Below are 12,279 nucleotides of genomic sequence, written 5' to 3' on the forward strand. Positions count from 1 at the left end.
ACAGCAATAATTACAACATTTACTTTAGCAATTTGAGTACATAATAGCTTTCCTCAAAATTAAAATGTCAGGCCTGTGTGAGAATACAACTATGAGGTATAACCTGTTATACAAAGAATATGTGTGTAAAGCAAAACTGAAATAGCTCAAGCAAAGACGGCTTAGAAATTAACAACAGATCAAATTTACTACCTGGGTACTATGTCCATGTGTTTATAGGTGCATGTAAATAAAACACATGAAGCAACTATTGTAATAGCCCCAACTATTTATCTGAAACAACTCAGACCACCCCATTGATCAATTCTGTTGGAATGTGGCGTGCTTGTAGATTCAAGAAAATCTCAAGACCGTCTGAGATATCTGAATGAAAATTGAAGAAACTGAGCTGTGCAAAATTTTGAAATTTCAAATATCCCAATGAAAAGCATTAGCTACTTTACAAACCCTTCTGTCTTAAACTAGAAATATTCAGTGTGACTTCATTCTACAAATGAGATTATAGGTTCAATTTTACTTTGAAATAGGTTGCTTGAACCTCTTAACTTTCTTTCCTCTTATTTGTCCCACAGCTGCTCAATGCAAGTGAATAAGACACTGAGGAGAGGACGTGCACGTAAACAGCTCACACAGCAGCATCCTTCTCCTACTGCTTTAGGTAAGGTGACCTTTCAAGTTTAAAAAAAAAAACTTTGCTGAAAAAAAAATTGAAGGGAAAAAATTGTGTAAACATATGCAAGACTGAGTAGATTGAACTAAGATTATCTGCAATTTATAATTCAAAAGAAGTGACAATCAATGGTGTCTGAACTAATTACACAGGAAAAGTGCCTCTGATTTAACTTATATAAACATAGGAAGAGTTTGGAAATGAAAGTGACGCTGATCATCATAATACCAAGGACAGGATTACAGTTTGTGCAACGCTGATTACTCCGTGGTATAACATACAACAGACTGATTGCACATTGCAGTTTATTTGTAACCGAAGAGCCACTTTGCTTCCATATACAGTGATGCCCCTTACTTTGAACTTAATTTGGTACATGAAGACGTTTGAACTCTGCATTGTTTGAAGTCTGAATCAATTTTTCTCCATTACAAATAATGGAAAGTGAATTAACCTGTTTCCAGAAGCTAAACAATATTTATTTTGATAAACAGTAAATACACATAATTAAATTAATTCTTTAAATGACCTAAATAATAAATCAAAATATGAAAATAATATATGTAAATTCTGCATAATAAAATGAAAACTGCATTTATTGTACCCTTAGTGAGGGGTGGTGATGCCCTGTGAGGAGACCATGGTCGATAGATAAGGGTTTTATTTTAAATGTAACCAAATACACCAAAAATAAAGCGAAAAAATGCTATGAAAACACATGAGCATAACATAGGCTTTCACAAAGTCAACGAGAGACTACAGAAGCATGCAATAAATTAGGTTTAAAATCACTACATAAGTGGTGCCATCTGTTCCATTTTTTTTCCACTGTGCACGCAGTTCCAACATAGAAGGTGATGCTCAAACTCTGAATTTAATTCCTCTTGAAGTTAGAGTTCAAACCATGAAACGTTTAAAATTAGAATTGTTTGAAGTATGAGGCACCACTGTATTTTCAGAGCGTCGTATTTCCATTATACAATAAATAAGTCCCTTTCCAAGTTCTTACTATTTTATATAATTTGCAAAAATAACGGTGTTTTAAGTAATATTAATAGCTAGATGAGGAAGTTCACTTGCTTTCCTTCATTGTTATAGTAAAATTGGTAGTGGTTTTAAGGTATTGTTGGTTAGATATATTATTTTGCATTTGCAAATACTGTACTATTGGGTATACTTTCAAAAATGTTCTGTTTAAGAAAACGGAACAATTAGTCACAGACCGCTCTCAACTAATACACATCATTCAATGCCACTTTTACATCACTTGAACCAGATGTCTAAAAAGCTATTGAGCTACCATAAGCCTATTTGAGCTGTTTTGTAAAGTACTGTTAAAAGGCATGTATTTAATGAAATCTACTAACATGTAATTATATTCAATATTACTAATAACAGAATGCATCTCATTGTTACAAAAATATTTAACAAAAATGAGAACACTCTGAATAAGTAAACAAATGTGAAACACTCAAACATTAACATAGTCGAACACACCTGAATGTTACACAATGCATACATTTAACTCGTTTAATGCAACTACATTCTTAATACACACATTCATGCAATTACTGACAAACGACTAAGACAAACCAAAAAATAAATAAAAGTGGAAAAGCAGGGTTTGAATGTAATGCTTGAGGTCTAGTACACAAATTCCTGATTAATTTGCCTTATCAATGGAAGGTAAAGGTGTTGTCCATGATTCTGAAATTTGGGCATCAGTGTATCATGTTTCCTAATTCAGAACAGGGGGAGCAATTGAGCAATGAATGATAATGAAATATGCAATAAATTACCCATAAACACACATTTATATGATTTCTGAAACCAATTACTGCAAAGTAGCTTAAAGTTTTGCACTTACAGTGACCCTACAAGTAATGCCGATTTAAACATTACTATGTAAAAGTTACTTGAGGGCTAAAACAGATAAGGTACAAAAATGCATTTTACCTGTCCATGCCATGCATAGTGCAAAATGATGGCAGAATTGGGATGATTGCCAAGAAAGATTGGCATCAAAGTTGATATTAGTTCATGACGTAATGTGTGCCAGGAGGTACTGATCTGTAGTAAGGCCAGAACCAACATGTCTGGACAGTGCTTGATAGGGAACGTAAAAAGCTGCTTCACTTGCTCATACTGTCCCACCTCTGAAAGTCGTAGGAGGATTTCTATCAGGTCCAAACTCTTCCTATTGTAAAGAAAAGGTTGGAAAAAAACGCAGAAACAAGGAAAAAAACAAAAAAAAGTAAACCCAAAGGAAGTTTTAATAAACATTGTCAAATACATTTAAAACCATACAACAGAGTACTAAGTATATTATCATAAGTTCAATATACACAACTCCAACAGCTCATTTAAAGAGCTCCCCTTTTCTATAAATAGTGTTTAGCTCGGCCTACCACATTCATATCTAAACATATTTAAATGTGCATTACAAATTATATATTCAAAACTGTACTGCAAATTTGATAATTTCCAGGTAGTGTCGATTTTCTCAGAACATTGCTATGTCCTGGATTTTTAACATCATAATATGACACTCAAACATTTCAAGGAACAGCCTAATCACCTACTTGGTTGATAAGCTGCTAGTATCACTGAAATAGATTTCCTATTGTCTTGTTAGAAGATCAGTCTTTTCCTTCACAGCTGTAAGCTTATTATGCAATCCCATTACAGTTTTAGCTCCACTCATCTTTTTAACTTGAAGAACTAGGTAGTCTACCATTGTAAACTCCAGGGTACAAGACAGGTGGTGCTTAAAGCATGATGTTTTACTTCATGCCAAGGTAAATTCCACAATCTCAATTTGTGCATAAAATAAAAAGTGAAGAATTTCACAATCTAAATTTTACAACAAAAATGTAATAAATTTGCTTGTGATCCAATCATATTACACAGTCGTTAATCTATTTACAGTGTTTTTAAACTATTTTCCAGCCTGGTAATAGACATGTAATAAGTTAATGTATAACAAGGGCACTGCTAATCGATACAGGAAAAAAAAAAATACTACACGGATATACTTGAATTTAAGTTCTCCCTCGGACAAGTCAGGACTTGGTTTTACCATATAATTTCTGGTATTTTATAATGTCAGTCATATAAGTCAAATGCGGAAAACTCACACTGTTGATCCAAGAGATTATGATATGCTAACGCTCACCTGAGAGAGTACCCACAGAGCACACTGCCTTTTTTTATCCAATGGATTGCGCCTACGGGACCACATGGTAATACCCAAACTATTCCGAAGCGACGTTTCACTAATTTGCGTTTTTTGTATCTCACACCCTTATACACCGTTATCGTAAGGTCATTATCCCTTATCTATGATGGAGCGTTCAATCAAAAGAAAACATGAAGCTGGTTTTAAATTAAAAGTTGAAGTGGAGAAAGAAATTGGTAACTGTGCTGCTGCAACATAGTTTGATGTGTGAAGAACTGGTGCAAGATTGGAGGAAGCAAGATGTTAAAAAATAAATAAAAATTAAGTGTTGCATTTTTGAATGGACATACAAGTTGGGGGTCTGATTTTATGATCAATTTTTTGGGTTTCAAGACCCGATTTAAACGCATCTATGGTAAATGTCACATTATATTAATTAATTAATTAAATTAATTAATATGTTAAAATCAGTGAAGAGCACATCAACTTAGCACACCCTTGTCATGTTGAGGTTCAAGATATTTTGTGAAAGGGTGTGTTCAAGACACCCTTTGGCTGGCACATTAATATGATAGCTACAAGCAAGCAAATGCATCCCCCCTCAAGTAAGAATGTGAAAACTGTTTTATGTATACTCTGTGTGCCTGCATAGTAAGGATAAGTGAGCTTTAACAATAAAACAAGCTCCAGCAGAACTCTATAAAAACAGTTAAAATATACATGGATAACAGAGAAGTATATTAAGTTCCCATTAACACTGAATACATTTCATACAAGAATGTACATACAGCTTCTAATACTTAAAATTAAACATTTGATTTAGATAACTGCTTTAATACAGACAATATGGTAGTAACTTTTTTCTATTAAATGAAAGGCAAAAATACATAAAGCTGTTTTAAAATACTGCATGCATGATCAATATTAATATACTTCTAATTATCCTAATGGAATAAAAAAAAATTTTTGAATTCTATAATCTATCAACAAATTAGTGCACGTGCACTTAATTTTATTAGAAATCTTACCATGTTGCAATCTCACGATTATCGTCCTCTGGTGGAGCTTTTAAAATATCTGTAGCAACATTGTGGCATGGGTAATCCGCAAAACAGAATATTTCTGGGTTTGCCAAGGAATGCTGAATAAATGAAAGCTTTAAAAGCAGAAAAGTTTGAATTAATGAGTTTGTATCACCACTTATCTCAGCAGTTAAAAACTACTGCTAAACCGAATTACATTTAACAGTAAGTTTCCCCAATAATATCTATTTTAGTTTTAAAACAGAATTACAATGAGAGAGAAACTATCAAAAAAATGTACACTGAAATGCACTTTAGCACTTTTTAATCATGCTTTAAATAAAATTTGGTAACAGGCACAAAACTGAAACTACTGCTAAAGGCAAGTTTACAAAACCTTCACAAACTTATCCTTAAGATTAAAACTAAAATCCTGTTAAAGTACATTTAAAATGTGTTACATTTTCAGATTTACACACCAGGCTTATGATATAAAGCAATGTTCAAGTAATTAATACGAAAAATAGACAATTTCCATTTGGAGACTAACAAAGTATATCAAATCAAAAACAGATAATCAAGCAAAGATTAGAACAATGCACACAAAAAAATGTGAAATCATGATGTCTGTATGCAGTTACCTCAACAGAAGTTAGTGACCACAAGAAACACAAACTGAGCCTTACAGAGGATATCCCAGAACAGCTAAACATAGCCATAAACAACAGACTGAACTGAGAAATAAATGTGTATGTCCCAGAGGGATTAACAAAAAAAAAAAAACCAAAATGTGTATAATTTATATATATATATATATATATATATATATATATATATATATATATATATATATATATATATATATATATATATATATATATATATATATATATACAAACACACACACGCATACACATATATACATAGACATATACACACATACATACACACACATCTCAATGCTCGTTACAATATTGTTAAATCGCCCAATCTGAATGAAGAAATGGCTGAACTGTCAATTTTCTGTTTCTCATCTCAATGCATTCATAGACCTATATATACTGCATCCAAACATAAGTGAAGCAAACCACCAGTATCTTACACAGAAAATTACAATACCTTGAAGGTTTAAAAGTGGTTTGATACAATGCTTGAACTATGGCATGTGTTGGCTGCCAATTGTTGCTTTGTGTTAGATTAATACAGGCATGATGTTTAAACAACTTAAGTATATAATGATGTAGAGCACTGGTGCAAATTGTCAATTTGTGTGTGGCCCATGACTGTAAACTTCATATTGTAAAGAAAATTATTTTCCTTCGATTTGTAAAGCACTGAAGACTTTGAGACACTGTTTTTGTATGTACAGTATTAGCAAATCACTTGGAATACAGATAACATGGTGGAAAAGGCAGAGAAATCTGCCAATAACTGCACATTGCTGGATCTAATTATTTGTGGAGAAAGAGGTTATGGTGAAATCAAACAATAATTCTCTTCCAAGGTGTCTTAAACAAATCTATACTCCAAATTTCCACAAATAGCATACTAATGCTTTTTGGTCACCAGATATTTTGATAAAAATGCTGAATCCATATTTGTCGTTTTAAGATCTTTTGCTTTCACAATGTTTTAAGTAGTAACAGCTTTAAGTGAAATCATGCAATTTGTACACACCAACAGATTAAATAGCAACAACTTACACTTTCTGATATTGCGCTGTTAGAGAAGACACACACCTCAACAGCAACTTATGACTTTACCATATAGTAACCATGGGAAAAAATTATTTACTGATACAAATATGACTGATTTGACTTACAAGTTATACCTCTACCATACAACAAATGTGTTATAGAAGCCCATTAAAGCACAGGAAAACTTGGGGAGAAAAAAAACAAAAAAAACACACACACACACACACCCCAGAAACTGAATGAATATACTAACACTAACTTTCTCTCTTTCTTTCCTAGGTGACGAAGCGGAAGTAGAAGCAGACAATGGCTGACAGTGAGATGAATCGCGTTGCCGCCGTCGAAGAACTCCAGGCACTCGACAAACAGATTCAGAAACTCCTGTCCAGACGAAGGTACCTCAGAGACTTGAAGGCTCGGCTGCTGGACAAACCACACTCAACAACTGAAGTCGGCATAACATCAACCCCACCTCGTGCCGCTCAAGTCCAAGGGCAAGTAAGCTTCACCCCCGCGCCTCGTAGGAGCAACAACGACGCTGATGAAGACCTCAACGGGTTTCAGCTTTGCAGACAGGGGTTCAAGGCTAGAACTCCTCCATCGGCACAGGCGAGCATCCCAATCCAGAACCGATTCGACCCTCTTCGCGTCCCCAGTCTGCCTATAACCCCGGGTGATGTAATCGTGGTAGGTGATTCGATTGTACGAAACCTGAATATCACATGCCCTAATCGAAAATCCTTTGTTTCTTGTTTTCCCGGTGCTCGAGTTCGAGATGTGATGAGGCAGGCGCCGACCTTCTACAAGAAACACAAGAGGGCAATTGGATCCATTATTCTACATGCGGCGTAAGCGACATAAGGCACCGAGTCAGAGGTTCTCAAGGCTGACTTCGCAGCACTAGTTGAAGACACAAGGAGAGGACCCCATCCGCAAAAATCTTCATCTCGGGTCCACTACCTCTCGTCAGACGATCGAATGAATACTACAGTCGTCTGCTGGGTTTAAACAACTGGCTGAGAGGCTTCTGCGAGACTCAAGACATCGGGTTTATAGACAACTGGGATCTATTTGGGAAAGGCAGTGCTTCTTCAAGCGGGATGGACTGCATCTGAATAGATTTGGCGCCCGGGTCCTCTCCGAAAACATCGCTAAGGTAATTTGTCTATCATGACCGTCTACTTCTACTTTAACCCCTTCCATAATGCTACTGCTTTGATAGGACATAATGGCTTAACAGAGTCTTCCGTTAAAGTGCACAACATTAATAATCTAATAACAAATCTTAATGCACGTAAAAATCTAGGCAGTGCGGCATAAACACCAATAATTTAATTGAAATTACTACTTCAGATCAACACTGCATTAAGACTATAAAAACGGATTGTAGATTACATAAAAAATACACACAGAGCGGCGTTAACAAAAATAACTTAATTTTTGTTCCGATTACCAATAACACACAAAATTCAGCTCTGCCCTTCAGAAAAATTAAATATGGCACTATTAAATGTCAGAGCTTTAACTAACAAGACATTTTTTATAAACGATCTTATTAGTGATAGAAACATTGATTTTATTGCACTAAATGAAACATGGCTTAACTCAATGGCGGCTGTTTTAATCGAATCTGCCTCCGGATTACAGTTTTACTCGTGCAGACCGCCAGGGAAAAAGGGGCGGTTGGCAAACATTTACTCGAGCGATTAAAATGTAAAGATGTTAGTTTTGGTAAATTTAAGTCCTTTGAGTATCTCGTCGTTATTCATGGAGATTCTCACGTTCTAGTATTATCCGTGTATAGACCTCCTAAATATAATGCGTTGACTTAATGTCAATTTTAATTATAAACTATGACGCACTCTTAATAGTCGGCGACTTTAACTTTCATATCGACAATCAGTGTGACCAAAAGTAAAAGAATTCATGAACCTCCTGGACTCTTTTGATTTGAGACAGCTCGTTAATCAGCCTACACATAAAGCAGGTCATACGTTAGACTTAGTGATTACTAAAGGACTTAAAGTTGATATAAAGCAGGTCATTGATATTGGTCTATCAGACCATTTCCTTCTACTATTTAATATAGAAATAAAGATAGAAAACACTCATGAGAAGCATTTTGTTAAAAAACGCTTCTTTGACTCATCAGCAGCTTTAAAACTTACAAACATTCTAAGCAATCAGTCCGTTTATAATGCCAACTATAATAGCGAGGATAATGTAAATAGTAAAGTGGAAAACTTTAATTCTAAAGTAAGAACTGCTGTTGACATAGTTGCACCTGAAAAGACAGTTAAAAAATCTTCTAGTATTGTTATTCCATGGAAGACCCAAAGAGTGTCTGATTTAAAAAGAACATGTCATAGAGCTGAGCGTAAATGGAGGAAAACTAAACTAACTATCCATTATGAGATATTGAAGGTTAAAATAACAGAATACAATAACACAGTCCGTCTTGAGAGGCTGCTATTTCTCTAATATTATAAATAACAATGCTAGTAATCCCAGAGTCTTATTTTCAACAATTGATCGTCTGTTAAACCCAGGTAACACAAAGGAATGCCCCAGAATACTTCCAGTGAAACCTGTGAGAACATTGCTGTATTTTTCAATCAAAAAATTAATGATATTAGAGATAACATAGTATATCTCCCCAACACTGCAGAACCTCCAAAGCCCCGGTACTCCATTATAAACAAATTAAATGCTTTCACCAGGATAGATTTACCTGAATTACATAGTATAATCTCTCAACTGAAACCCTCCACCTCGTCCTTGACCCAAATACCAACAAGGTTTTTCAAAGAAATATCAGACGTGCTAATTGACAATATTCTCGACATAGTTAAATTGTCATTAGATACGGGGGTCTTTCCAGACTGTCTTAAGACTGCTGTAGTTAAACCCCTGCTCAAGAAAAATAATCTTGACCCCTCTGCCTTTGAAAATTTTAGACCCATCTAACCTGCCCTTCTTAAGTAAAATTCTAGAGAAGGCAGTCATTATGCAGTTAAATGACCACCTCAATAAACATGCTATTCTTGATAAATTTCAGTCAGGCTTCAGAACAAATCACAGCACAGAAACTGCACTTGTTAAAGTAGTAAATGACTTGCGGGTAAATGCAGACAGAGGCCATTTATCTGTTCTCATCCTCTTAGATCTGAGTGCTGCATTTGACACCATTGATCACAATATTCTTAGAAATCGCCTTAGTCAATGGGTGGGCCTCTCTGGCAGTGTCTTAAATTGGTTTGAATCCTACCTGGCAGGAGAAAATTCTTTGTGAGTTGTGGTAATCAAATCTCAAAGACACATGATATCCGATATGGTGTTCCACAAGGCTCTATCCTGGGTCCGCTGCTTTTCTCAATCTATATGCTTCCGTTAGGTCAGATTATCTCAGGTTACAACGTGAGCTACCACAGCTATGCTGATGACACACAGCTGTACTTATCAATAGCACCTGATGACTCCACTCTTTCGATACACTAACACAATGTCTTACTGGTATTTCTGAATGGATGAATAGTAATTTTCTCAAACTAAATAAAGAAAACTGAAATTTTAGTAATTGGCAATAATGGATTCAATGAGGTTATCAGAAATAAACTTGATGCATTAGGATTAAAAGTTAAGACGGAAGTAAAAATTTAGGGGTAACTGTTGACTGTAATCTGAATTTTAAATCGCATATTCATCAGACCACTAGGACAGCATTTTTCACTTAAGAAACATAGCAAAGTTAGACCTCTTATATCATTGAAAGATGCTGAGAAATTAATTCACGCTTTTGTTTTCAGTAGACTAGATTACTGTAACGCACTCCTCTCAGGACTACCCAAAAAGACATAAATCATTTGCAACGAGTGCAGAATGCAGCTGCTAGAATCCTAACTAGGAAAAGAAAATCCGAACACATTTCTCCAGTTTTGATGTCACTACACTGGTTGCCTGTGTCATTCAGGATTGACTTTAAAATACTGCTTATGGTTTATAAAGCCTTAAATAATCTCGCTCCATCTTATATATCGGAATGCCTGACACGTTATATTCCAAATCGTAACCTTAGATCTTCAAATGAGTGTCTCCTTATAATTCCAAAAGCTAAACTTAAAAGAAGTGGTGAGGCGGCCTTCTGCTGTTATGCACCTAAAATCTGGAATAGCCTGCCAATAGGAATTCGCCAGGCAAATACAGTAGAGCACTTTAAAACACTGCTGAAAACACATTACTTTAACATGGCCTTTTATAACTTAACTTGAACTTAATACTGATACTCTGTATGTTCAATTCATCATAATAACTATTCACAGTGGCTCTAAAATCTGTACTGACCCCTACTCTCTCTTCTGTTTCTTTTTCCGGTTTCTTTGTGGTGGCGGCCTGCCACCACCACCTACTCAAAGCATCATGATGCACCAACATTGATGGACTGAAAGCCAGAAGTCTACGTGACCATCATCATCAGGTCCTTCCATGAAAACCCTAAATACAAAGAGGACTGTTTGATTTATGTTAGGTAGATTGCCCAGAGGGGACTGGGCGGTCTCTTGGTCTGGAACCCTACAGATTTTATTTTTTCTCCAGCTTTGGAGTTTTTTTGTTTTTCTGTCCACCCTGGCCATCGGACCTTACTTATTCTATGTTAATTAATGTTGACTTATATTTTTTATTGTGTCTTCTATTTTTCTATTCATTTTGTAAAGCACTTTGAGCTACATTTTTTTGTATGAAAATGTGCTATATAAATAAATGTTGATTGACTGATTGATTGATTGATTGATTGAACACACAAATAGACAAACATTAACATTTATACCTGGCCTTCTGCATGTTTCCAAGGTCTGTAGAGCAGATCTACTGGGAATACCTCTAAGCCTAAGCCTCTTTGGATACCATACACCACTATCTGAAGGCCTTTGGAATCACGAATGATAAATCCAGGATGGTCCAGCTCATATGTTACTTCTTTAAAGTTTAAAGTGGGGCTCTAAATAAAGAAAATAGGTTTAAATAAGCAAAGCACTTTCAAAATTTAAATAAATACTGAATTGTTAAGCACAGACAAAATTACCAGCTCTTTCACAACATCAATTAGTACTTCCACATTCCATGTGTGCACCTGGGAACCATCACTTTTATCCTTTCCATCACTCCAGATGCCACTGCCAGGGGTGGAGATTGACTGAAAAATATTAAATGAGTAAGAACAACCATCCACCACAGAAGTACAATGGTTAAGGTAAGAGAGATTGACAAGGTCAAACAAACACATTCTTACCTGAAGAGGAATACCATCAGATAACCCTGAATGAGTGCGTGCCATCATTCCAAGAACTCTGGCTACCTGGCATGCTGTTACCTCTCTGACTCCATACTGCATTATGATGTTACGGCATTCATCAAGACTAAATTAAAGCAAAAATAACATCAAAAACACACTATCCCAAAATAAAAATTCTTAAAGCTGTGTGTCTGATCAATTTAAACTACCTTGCACAAAATCCATATCCCACTTCTTGCATAAAATCTGCAAGGGAGCTCTCCATCATGTTTTTAGCTATCCCTCCAGAATCTGGTAGGATCCTGTCCATCAGAATGTCCCGTTTTTCAGGGTAAAGCAGTGGTGCAAGCACCACAGGGCAGCGCTCCTGAGGAAAATCTGAAATTTTTAAAAATATGCATAAAATGCTAAATGTACAAATT

General features: G+C 35.4%; 1 protein-coding gene across 3 annotated transcripts in view; it reads right to left on the reverse strand.

Annotated features, from left to right (window-relative positions):
* cnot1 (CCR4-NOT transcription complex, subunit 1) overlaps positions 1-12,279 on the reverse strand; it is a 149,323-nt gene that overhangs the window by 60,865 nt on the left and 76,179 nt on the right. For all 3 annotated transcript variants that reach the window (XM_039763056.1, XM_039763057.1, XM_039763055.1), the window contains exons 8-13: positions 12,067-12,235; positions 11,855-11,981; positions 11,648-11,758; positions 11,393-11,563; positions 4,877-5,004; positions 2,627-2,867 (exon numbers count right to left, since the gene is read on the reverse strand). In XM_039763056.1, the coding sequence (XP_039618990.1) occupies positions 2,627-2,867; positions 4,877-5,004; positions 11,393-11,563; positions 11,648-11,758; positions 11,855-11,981; positions 12,067-12,235 (947 nt within the window). The remainder of the gene's footprint in view (positions 1-2,626; positions 2,868-4,876; positions 5,005-11,392; positions 11,564-11,647; positions 11,759-11,854; positions 11,982-12,066; positions 12,236-12,279) is intronic.

Source organism: Polypterus senegalus, chromosome 9, assembly GCF_016835505.1.
Source record: "Polypterus senegalus isolate Bchr_013 chromosome 9, ASM1683550v1, whole genome shotgun sequence".
NCBI classification, from domain to species: domain Eukaryota; kingdom Metazoa; phylum Chordata; class Cladistia; order Polypteriformes; family Polypteridae; genus Polypterus; species Polypterus senegalus.